The sequence below is a fragment of the Nannospalax galili genome, unplaced genomic scaffold (assembly GCF_000622305.1).
Source record: "Nannospalax galili isolate Female #2095 unplaced genomic scaffold, S.galili_v1.0 scaffold2008, whole genome shotgun sequence".
Taxonomy (NCBI): domain Eukaryota; kingdom Metazoa; phylum Chordata; class Mammalia; order Rodentia; family Spalacidae; genus Nannospalax; species Nannospalax galili.
Window position 1 is genome coordinate 24,361 of NW_008357485.1, and position 11,294 is coordinate 35,654.

The 11,294-nt window shown below is 43.3% G+C and overlaps 1 protein-coding gene across 3 annotated transcripts in view; it reads left to right on the top strand.

Annotated features, from left to right (window-relative positions):
• Positions 1 to 6: 6 nt before the first annotated feature.
• Ctdspl (CTD small phosphatase like) overlaps positions 7 to 11,294 on the top strand; it is a 134,894-nt gene continuing 123,606 nt past the window's right edge. For all 3 annotated transcript variants that reach the window (XM_008855101.3, XM_029557177.1, XM_017794865.2), the window contains exon 1: positions 7 to 159. In XM_008855101.3, the coding sequence (XP_008853323.2) occupies positions 81 to 159 (79 nt within the window). In that variant the 5' untranslated portion in view covers positions 7 to 80. The remainder of the gene's footprint in view (positions 160 to 11,294) is intronic.

Consider the following 11,294-nt stretch of genomic DNA (forward strand, 5'->3'; position numbering starts at 1 on the left):
CGCGCGCCCCCCGCACCGCGCCCCCGCGCGCCTGGCTTGCCCCGGGCCTGGCCTGCGGGCGGCCTGCGTGCCGCGCACCCATGGACGGCCCGGCCATCATCACCCAGGTGACCAACCCCAAGGAGGACGAGGGTCGATCGCCCGGCGCTGGCGAGAAAGGTGAGAAGGGGCGCGGGCGGCTGCGACGGGGGTGTGTGTGTGCACCCCGCGCGGATGGAGTTCGCAGCGTGTGCCCGCACGGGCCTGGGGGAGGGGTGCGCCCGGCCCCGGAGGGTGCGTGGGTGTGGGGTGCGCCGGGAGCAGAGAGAGGCTGCGAGGGTGCGTGTGTGGGCTGAGCTCCAGTGAGTGTGCATGCGCGACGGCGAAGTTGGGATCCGGTGTGTGCCCCTGGCAGGTTTCATGTGGGCACCTCACAGAGCCCTAGTTGAGGGTGCAGAGCCGAATGACAGGTTGTGTGTGCACCTACGTGTGCGCGCAGGCCAGCAGTGGGATTGTGAGGGTGTGTGTGCTTGTGACAGGCTGTGAGTTTGTGTACTTATGTGGAGGTCTGTGTGTATCAGACTGAAAGGTACTGGTGTGTGTGTGTGTGTGTGTGTGTGTGTGTGTGTGTGTGTGTGGGTGTGTGTGATTGGGTGCCTACACTACCCAAGTGGCAGATTGGATGTACTGAGTGGGTGTATGTGTGAGACTGTGCATGGGCCTCCCTAACCAAGAACCTGTGTGTATAGATGAATGTGCACACAGGCTTATGCCTGCTTGTGCACCATTGTGGCCATGTGTCAGTTGGTTGTGCAAGTGGAAGAGTGTGGTGTGAAGAGGAGCTGAACCCCCCCCACACACACACACACGCACGCACTTCCTTTTTAGCTCTTGTCTCAAAGCCACCGGCCTGTTAGAACCTCCAAGGCTCAACCCTCTCAGGCTGCTTTGAGGGCCCAGCTCTAACCCGCACTTGGGAAGCCCTTAGGTGCCAGGACTGCAGCTAGTCAAGGTTACTCAACCAACACCTGGTTTATTTGGGGCTCATTTTGGCCCAGGTCCACTCTGTTCCATTTTTGCTCTTTTTCTTTGTGTGTTGCTCCTCAGAGTTGATATCTCCTCTCAGGTGCTGAACTTGCTGCTGCTCCTGTAGTGTCCTGAGGGTTGGATAGACTGTTTTTAAAAAGCCAACCTTTGTGCCCTGGTTTGTTCTGGTGACTAAAGCTTGCCTGACTCTTCCTGCTATATGTAGTCCAAACACCTGGACCCCTCAGGGACCCGTTTGCCCTCTCCAGGCCTGACAGCAGACATTGGAAAAGAGATTTCTTTCCACATGCCTCCACCCCTGTGTGCCAGTGCATTGAGCCAGGAGTGCAGCCCTACTAGGAAGCAGGGATTGGAGGAACACTCTACCACTTCTTCCTAGGGCAAGCCCACCAGGCAAATGGAAAGACTCCTCAGAGGTCCCCACAGGAACCCATTTCCTTCTGTAGACTGTAAACATTGTTCGTGTCTACAGACTAGTTTTCTTTTATGTCAAATAAAAAATTCAAACTCTCCCCAGCGCTTTCTTATGCCCTTTAAATGAGCTTTTTAAAAAATCTGCAAGAGTATTTATTCCAGGTGACTCCCATGTCTCCCTGGGACCCAAGTGGGCAGCATCTTCCATCTCCCCGTGGTCTAACCTTCCCACCATAGGGGCTTGGGTTCTTGGGTCTCTGGCTGGGTATGTCCCCTGAGGGAGAAGGAGCTTGCTAAGCCTATGCTCCTCAGCCACTGTGGACTAACTGCTTGATGAGATGCTTGGCCAGAGAGACTCCTCAGCTCTTGTTGAGAGAGGTGTGGTGCAAAGTAAGGACACATTTGTCAGTGCCTGGGCACTCCTGCTGAGTCCACATGAGTCTTTTCCAAACTCAGATTTCTGAAGCAGAGTCAATGTTCCCCAAATCCAAACTATGTACACACACTGAAGGTGCTTGTCCTATTCAGCTTGTTTGCATCTGCGCTTTCCACAACAGTCTTTTAATATCTTTACCAGCCTGTTTTGTTTGTTTTCCAGTGTCAGATTGACTGTTAACTGATTAGGGGAGTTCCTTACCTGCTGTCCTGGAGTGGGGTTGCTGGCTACTTGATACTTCTTGGTGAAGCATTAAAATCCTACTCAATTGAGCTTTTCACTTTGAAAAGTCAATATAATTTTGGTCATCTGTAACATATACTATAGCAATATACTTGAGAATCAATGTTTTGTTTGGTTTAAAAATAGTTTTATTTATTCTTTGACAGTCACACATAGATGCAGTGTATCTTGATTATATCTACCCAACTCCCTCTCTTCTCCTTCCCCCAAATCTCCCCCAACACATGTTCTTTTCACCTTCATGTCCCCTGAGAATCAAATTTTAAAAGAGCTTCAGAATAATAAACCACCAGACAGGTTCAGCAATGTTTCCAGCTTAAGTATGTCAATAAGTTCAGATAGGCATAATGTATTCTGCATCATTTAAGTTAAGACAAACAATTGTTTTGCTATTAAATATTGCGCCTGCAATGTTTGAAAGTTTTTGTGGTAAGAAAGAGATTGTTGGTTTTAAATGTTTGCTTTCATTATTCTGTAAAACAGGAATAAAAGTGACTGCTCCTGGGTTTGATGTGAGGGATGAAAGAGGGTGTGTGTGGAGGAGTCTGCCCTGTGCACCAGTGTGCCACTATTCCATAAACCTTTCTTTCAGTGTAGCTACAGTTTACAAAGAAATCTGATGTACTGGCTATGGTGTTTCGTGGGAGTTGAATTACACACGATAATTCTTGGCACAGTGCCATGTAGTGCACCACTCAGAAATGACTGTCACTGTCAGCCTGGCTTGGCATGTAGGGCTCATTTGTTGTAGCTCTGTTTGTAATTTGGTTGATAGTATAAAGATACAGGGATGAATTTCCCCCATCAATTTAACTCAGCCTACTTTGCTATCTGGAAATTCTCTGCAGTGATTGGTAAATGGAAATCATAAAACACACAAGAAAAGTAGACAAGAGATAGGAACAGGAAAGCCATGAGGAGGGAGACTGGATGGTCAGTGGCTGTATGAACGTGTATGACATGCCCACATCAGTTTGGTTAAACATTTAAAAGACTGCCAGTGTTCAAAGCTGACAGCCATTTGGGAAATGGGTACTCTCAGTAGACTTGTAAGAAAATAAAATGAGTACAGAGTGTTTGAAGAATAATTTAGTACTGAAAGTTGAGGAATGCATTTGGCTGCAAGTAACTGAAAACCAGACTTCCTGTGGCTTAAACCAATAGGAATTCATTCCTCTCTACTAACAGCCCGGAGGTAGGCTGCTGTGGCTTTGGTTGAGCAACCCAGTGATGTCAAAGTCAACATCACAGTGATTCTTTTGGCTTTCCCTCACATTGCATTATGGCTGCAACCCCTTGAAACACCATAACTACCTTCAAGACAGGAAAGCCAGACAGTACCAATCATATTTGTTCCTTTTACCTGGAAAGCTAAACATTCCTAGGGACTGCCAAGTGAACTTTTGTTCTTATTTAATTGGCCAGAACTCAGTCATATGACCTCCCTTAACTGCCAGAAAAGGCAAGGAAAGTCAATTTGCAGCATCTCCACCATTTCCAGAGACTAGAAAGAGGAGGGAACAAGTGTTGGTTCAGCCAGTCAGCAGAGCCCCAGTTATACTTCTGTCAGAGAGAAATCACCTCATTTCACTCAAAGAAACTTGTGAAAGGATTGTCACTGAAGACTGCAATGCTTGCAGTAGCAAAAATTCAAGCTGTCCTGTGTCAACAGACAAATAAGGTTAGGGTTAGGATAAAATTCTGCAGACTACTCTGAGGCTGTTGAAACGAATAAGTTAAATTACATCTAAACATACAGACGTGAATTTCTAAGACATTTCAAAGGGAGCAAAGGAATCTGAAGAATGATATAAACAGCATGGTCCTATCGTGTTTTTAAAACATCAGATACACAGAACTGTACATATGTCAAGAAATACACAAAAAATAATCTGGAAGGAAATAAATTGACAGGGATGAGTATTTCTGGGAAGAAGACTGGTGGGAAGTGAGGGAACTTTGCCTTCTTGTTTAAACATTAGTGAAAATGTACTTGTGTTACATGGGTGAATTTTTTTTTAACTGAAAAAGGAAATTTCTCATAGCTCTTTGGAGGGAAAGAAATAAATTGAAGGACTTGCATAACAGCAAAACAGAAACCAAGAAACCTCAATTAATGTGCAATAATACCAAGAACATTTCAGTGCTAGCTAAACAGTTAATTATTTTGTGAGCTAATATATTTCCCTGATGAGATTATTGCAGGCAAGTTTGTTTGTACAGATATTTTGGCCCAAAGTACTGAATACAAATGTTTACAACACTTAGTCTTAACTCTCAAGCCTCTAACCCTGGAGTGCTAACAAAATCATAGCAAAGAGAAGACTTTTGTAAGGAATAATTATTTCAGATAACAAAGTATATTTGAAATAGGTTCAGTGTGATTAATTTGGGATGGGGCAGGGAGTGAGATGAGGTCTCATGTAGCTCTGGCTACCTTGAAACTTTCTATTAGCCAAAGCTGGCCTTGAACTCCTGATCCTTCTAATTGCTGGATTATAAGTGTGTGCCACCATGCCCAGGTAACTGAGCTTTTAAAATTTAACTTCTATTTAGAGATAACTAAATATTTAAATTCACATGTATTTACAAGAAATCACACAGACAGACCCAGGAGTGGTGGTACCTAGAATTCTAGCACTCTAGAGGCTAAGGCAAGGAGAATAATGCTGTCACAGATTTGAGGCTAACCTGTAGCAAGACCCTGCCAAGAAGGGTTGGGGGCGGGGGGAAGAGAGGGAGAGGAGGAGGCAAAGAAGGGAGGAAAGAAAAGAAAAGGAATCATACAGAGATCCTGTACTCCTGTACCCAGTTTCCTCCAGTGTTAATGCTTTGTGAAACTACAGAATGGTACACAGTCAAGTTGTTGAAAATGACCTTGTTAAGGCAAAGATTCCATTACCAGGAGGGTTCCTCCTCTTGCTCTTTATAGCCATGCCATTTCTCTCCCTTTCCTACACCCTCTTTAGCCCACTGACAATCCTGTGTCTGTTCTCCATTTCTAAAATTTTGCCATTTCGGAAGTGCTAGCTAAGTGGAGTTGAACAGTATATGATCTTTTCAATTTGCTTTTTTCCTTCAGCGTGATTCTCTGGAGAGTCTTCTAAATTGTTTCTTGTATTAATACTTTGCTTTATTTTTTTCCTCACTGAGTAGTGTTCAGTGGTGTGGATATACCACAGTTGTTTGACTGTTCATCCTTTGAAAATCATCTGGGTTATTTCTAAATTTGGAGCATTATGAATAAAGTGGCTATAAACACATACGAACATTTTATTTTTGAGACAGGGTCTCACCTTGTAGCCCTGACTGGCCTAGAACTCGCTATGTAGACCAGGCTGTCCTCGCACTCACAGAGGTCCACCTGCCTCTGCCTCTCGAGTGCTGGGATTAAAGGCTTGCACCGCCATGCCTGACTTGAACATTTTTGTTGTTTGTTTTTTGTCTTTTTGAGACAGGGTCTCCTTGTATCCCCAGCTTGAACGTTTTTATGCAAACCTAAATAAATGCCCATGAGCAAGGGCAATTATTGGGTCATATCATGGTTATGTGTTTGATTATTTTTATTTAAAAGAAACTATCAAATTTTTTCTTAAGAAAACATACCATTTGCTTTCTTACCAGCTGTGTGTAAGAAATCCACTTTCTCTAAAGTCTCTCTAACATTTGCTGTTTTTTTCTATTTGTGTGCATGATGTATACGTGTGTGTGTGTGTGTGTGTGTGTGTGTGTGCGCGCTCGCGCGTGCACGCATGCATGTGTGTGCCTAGAGGCCAGAGGAGGATGTCAGGTGCCCTGTTCTATCACTCTCTGCCCTATTCCCTTGAGACACGGTTTCCCACTGAACCAGGAGTTAGGCTGGGGCCCAGCAAGCCCCAGCAAGATCCTGCCGCACAGTGCTGGGGTTTCAGGCTTGTACGGTCATGCCTGGCTCGTTACATGGGTGCTGGGGATTTGAACTTGGGTCCTTATGCTTGCATAGCAAGTGCACTTACCTACTAAGGCATCTCCCTGCCCTGTCGTCACTTTTATATATAAAATTCTTGTAGATGTGTGGTAGTCACTCATTACCATTTTATTTGCATTTTCCTGATGGCTAATGATGTTGAGCATCTTTCCATTTGCTTGCTTTTCCTTTTGAAGATCTTCTTTGGTGAGGTAGACCTTGACATCATTTGCAGTTTGAAAAGATCATGCACATTTGAATGCATGGCCCATCCATTCTAAGCTTGTATTATTTTTTTAAATAAGTTATGAAATTTAGACTTAGCATTCTCAAAGTGTCTAGTTGCTTCACCTACATTTGCTGCAACTGCTGTCTGTTCTTTTTATTATTATTGTTGTCTCTCTGTGTTGCATGTTGTCTGTGTGTGTGGTGCATGCCTGTGAGTGGGCAGGTGCATGTACCTGAGCACATGCCAACAGGCCAGAGCAGGACTCTATCACTAGCCTCTGTATTTCCTTGAGACAGTACAAAAGCTTCCTGGCCTTGACAAGGCTAGCTGGCCAGTGAGTTCTCAGGATCCACCTATCTCCCTCCCTAGTACTGGGGTTACAGGCACACGCAGCCATGCCTAGCTTTTCACATGGGTCATGGGGATTAGAACTCAGATCCTCATGCTTGCAGAGCAAGTATTCTTACCAACTGCTCCATCTCCACAATCCCTATTGTTTGAATTTCTTTTGTGTCTTTGTTAAAATATCAGTTGAGTATTTTTTATGGGCATATCTGTGTTTGAGTTCTGTGTTTTATTCTACTCTTTCTCTCTGCCTGTGCTGTTCAGTTTTGACTCTGACTTCAGGGTTGTGTGATTTTCAACAAACAAGTCCTATTCATGTTGTATTAGGTTTACACTTGTGTTCTCTTCTATAAGCAATTATGAATTTTGATTTGAATGGCCTCTGTTTAGTGTTAGTATACAGACCTAGAGTCGGTGTTGTATACTTATCCTGTGTCCTTGTTGAGTTCACTGATGAGTAACGAGGCTTTCTGTGGATTCCTGCAGGTTTTTATGGAAGCAACCTTATCATAAAGTAAGAACATTTATTTTCTTCTTCAGCTTTGATGACTGTTATTTTTCTTGCTTTATCACACTGTCTGGCAGTATATGGAATAAGACTGGTAAGAATCGTCAGATGTCTTTGTCTTGTTCTCAATCTAGGGAAGTAACCATTGTCTTTCATTAGTAAATATAATGTCAGCTGTTGGATTTTTGTAGCTTTCTTTATCAGGTCGAGGAAGTTCCCTTCTGTACCAGGTTTTCTGAGAGTTTTATAGATGTTGATTTTTTTATATGCTTTTTCTGCATAAATGAGTATGATCATGCTATCTTTCTTTAGTTTGTTAATATGACAGAGCATATTGATCTTCATATATGGGCTCTGCCTTGCATCCTTGGAATAAACTTTGCCTGCACTGCATAGTTCTTTCTATATGTTGGCAAACCCTATTGCTAATATTTTTTCAAGGAATTTTATGTCTTTGAATGACACTTGTATACAGTTTTCACTTTCTTGCATTGCTTCTTTTCAGGTTTGCTTATTACCTCACTGGGAAATGGTTCGTCCTATTTTCTGGAACCATTTTTTTTTTTTTTTTTTGGTCTTTTTGAGACAGGGTCTCCCAGCAGCCTTAGTTGGCCTTGAACTCGGTATATAGACCAGGCTGGCCTCAAACTCACAGAGAATCGCCTGCCTCTGTCTCCCAAGTGCTGGGATTAAAGGTGTGTGCTTCTGGAACCAATTGTGTAGAATTAATGTTGCTTTACTGAAATCATCTGGGCCTGGGTATTTCTTTTAGGGAGAACTTTAAGTCTCCAATTCAATTTTCTCAACAGTTGTAGAACTGTCCAAATCATCTCTTCCATATGGGAAGAACTGTAGTAGATTTGGTTTCTTGAGATTTGATACATTTCATCTAAGTTGTCAAATGTATGTGTGTAGAGCTATTCACAGTGTTTATTCCCTTGCTGACTTTCTGGTACATACAGAATCTAGTGATGGGCCCAGTGGCAATTTGTGTCCCCATACTATTGTTTTTTTGTCAGTCTTGATAGAAGTTTCTCAATTTCCTTGATCCTTGCCAAGAACTCATTCTTTGTTCACTGACTTTCCCCATCTTATGTTTTCGATTCTATTAGGTTCTGTTTATATCTCTACTTCTTGCTACTTGATTTGGACTTATTTTGGGGGGAGTGGGAAGCACAAATGATTAGACACTTTTTCTCTGTCCTTATATGTGCATTTATAGCTGCACATTTCTGAGCACCACTGTAGCTGTGCCCCACAAATCCTGTTATGTTGCCTTTTCATTCAGTCCCATGTGTTTGTTAAATAAAGTTTAAATTTCAGAGTAGTTTCAGGTTCATGACCAAATGGAGCAGGGAGTTCCATACACCCCTGACACTAAGTACACATATTCCCCCATACAATCAGTATCCTGCACCAGAGTAGTGCATTTGTTACAATTTTATGACCCTACATGGACATGTCAGCATCACCCGGAAGTGTGCATTAGGGTTCGCCATCTGCATTGTGCATTTTATGAGTTTAGATAAATGTATAATGATATGTGTCACTGTTGTATCTTGCAGAATAATTCTACAGCCTCAAAAATCTGCATTCCACATACTCGTCCTTCCCAGTCCCCAGCTGACAACCACTGATCTTTTCAACTGCTGCCATAGTTTTGCCTTTTTTTTGTCTTGTAGACCAGGCTGGCCTCGAACTCACAGAGATCCGCCTGCCTCTGCCTCCTGAGTGCTGGGATTAAAGGCATGCGCCACCACACCTGGCTAGTTTTGCATTTTTTTAGAATGTCATATTGTCACAGTCAGAGTGTGTACCCTTTGCAGATTAGTTTTCTTCACTTGAAATGCGTGTCTTCTCATAGTTTGAAAATTAATTTCTGGGCTGGAGAGATGACTGAGAAGTGTAGAGCCCTTGCTGCTTTATCAGAGAACCAGAGTTCTAATCCCAATACCCACATCTGTGGCTTACAAATGCCTGAAATGCTAACACCAAGGGATCTGACACCCCCTTCTGGCCTCCATGGGCACCTGCACATAGGTCCATATATACATACTTAGACACACACATACACAAAATAAAATAAGTCTTTTAAAATGAATTCATTTCTTTCTGTGTGTGTGCTCATATTTGTGTGGGTGCACATGTTTATGAATATACATGCACATGTGTATTCATGCATATGAGGGCTGGAGGTCAATCTCAGGTGTCATTCCTCAGGAGTTGTCCACTTTGTTTTTTGAGACAGGCTCTCTTATTGGCCTGCTGATTAGGCTCAGCTAGCTGGCAGCAAGCCCCAGGAATCTGCTGATCTCTGCCTCCCCAGAACTCGGATTATAAGCACATGCCACCACCTCCTGCTTTTTTTTTTTTTTGGCCTGGTCTCTGATAACCGAATTTAGGTCTTCATGTTTGGACGACAAGCACTTTATCAACTGTGCTCTCTTCCCTATCCCCCAAAAATTCGTTTGTTTTTAGTGCTGAATAATATTCCACCCTATGGATATACAACAGTTTACTTGTCACTCTTACTGAAGGACAGCAGTGTTGCTTCCAATTTTTAACAAAAGAAGTAAAGCTGCAATAAACATCTGTATTCACGTCTTTACTAGACATACATTTTCCACTCATTCAGATAAATACCAACAGCCCAATTACTAGATTGTTATGGTAAGAATATTTTGTTGAATTTTAGAAAAAACTGTGAAAGTCTCTTGCAAAGTGGCTATGTAACCATTAGTTTTTATTAGTTTGATTGTGATGTGCCTTGGCAGGGATCTCTTGGGGTTCTTGTATTTTCAGATCATTTTGCTTCTTGGGTTTATGTCTCTTGCCAAATGTAGGACATTTTCAGTCATTATCTCCTTGAGTCCTTTTCATCCCTGACCTTTGCTTTTGAGACGTCAATGGCACCAAAGTTGCATGTGTTCTTAGAGCCCTGCAGGTTAGTCTCTGTTGTTCAAATTGAATAATTTCCATTGCTCTGTCTTCAAGTTCATTGATTTTTATTTTCTCTTCTGCTATGGAACCACCCACTGATAATTTTTATTATAGTTATTGTACTTTGTGGGTGTAGTATGCACATGTGCATATGCAAGTTTGCATGTGTGTGTGGGAGTGTATGTGTGTGTGGGGGGAGTGTGTGTGTGTGTGTAGAGGCTGATGTCAGATTTCTCCCTCCATCACTTTCACCTTACATCTTGAGGCAGGCTCAGAGTTGTAAGTTCATCTAGTCTAGCTAGCCAGCCTGTTCCAGAGATCCCCTATCTTTACCTCCCCCACACTGAGGTTATGGTTGCATCAGCAGACCAACTTGGCATTTACATGGATGCTAAGGAATCGGAGCTCTGGTCCTTACCCTTGTGTGGCAGGTGCTTTACCCACAGAGCCATCTCCCCAGCCCCCAATTATTGCACTTTTTAGTTCTAAGTTTGTATTTGTTGCTTATAATTTCTTTATTAAAGCTTTGTGAGTTTTGTTTCCATTTGTTTTTAATGTGCTTCAATTCTTGTTGAAGCACATTTTATCATGGCTGCTTTGAGATCTTTGTCAGGTAAGTGTATCACCTCTGTTGTTTTGGTGCTGACATCTGATTGCCTTTTCCATTCAGTTTGAGAGTTCCTGGGTTTGGGTATAACAAGTAACAATTGAAACCTGGACATCTTCATATTATACATGAGACTCTGCATCTTATTTACACCTTCTGTCTTAGTGGTTTCTCCCACAAGGCTCCAGCAAGGAAGGGGGTGCTCCACCTTGTTCCTGTTAGTGGAGGTAGATGTCAGGACTTCCTTTTGGCTTCTTTTGGCTTCTGCTGGCCAGAAGAGGGAGTTCAGCTTTCATATGGTCTCTACTAAACTGCAGTGAAGTAGTCTCATTATCACTTGGGGTGTTGAAAGCTCCAACTCTTCCCACGCCTCCTCAGACACCATCTGTGCTGGATAGCTTTAGTGTCAACTTGACACACCTGGGTTGAGGGATCCTCAGTTGGGGAATTGCCTCTATTGGACTGGCCTGTGGCCATGTCTGTGAGGCATCTTCTTGATTGCTATGTGATGTGGGAGGGCCCAGCCCACTGTGGGTGGTGCCACCCCTGGGCAAGTGGGCCTGTGTTGCATAAGAAAGTAGGCTGAGCAGGGGCCAGGGG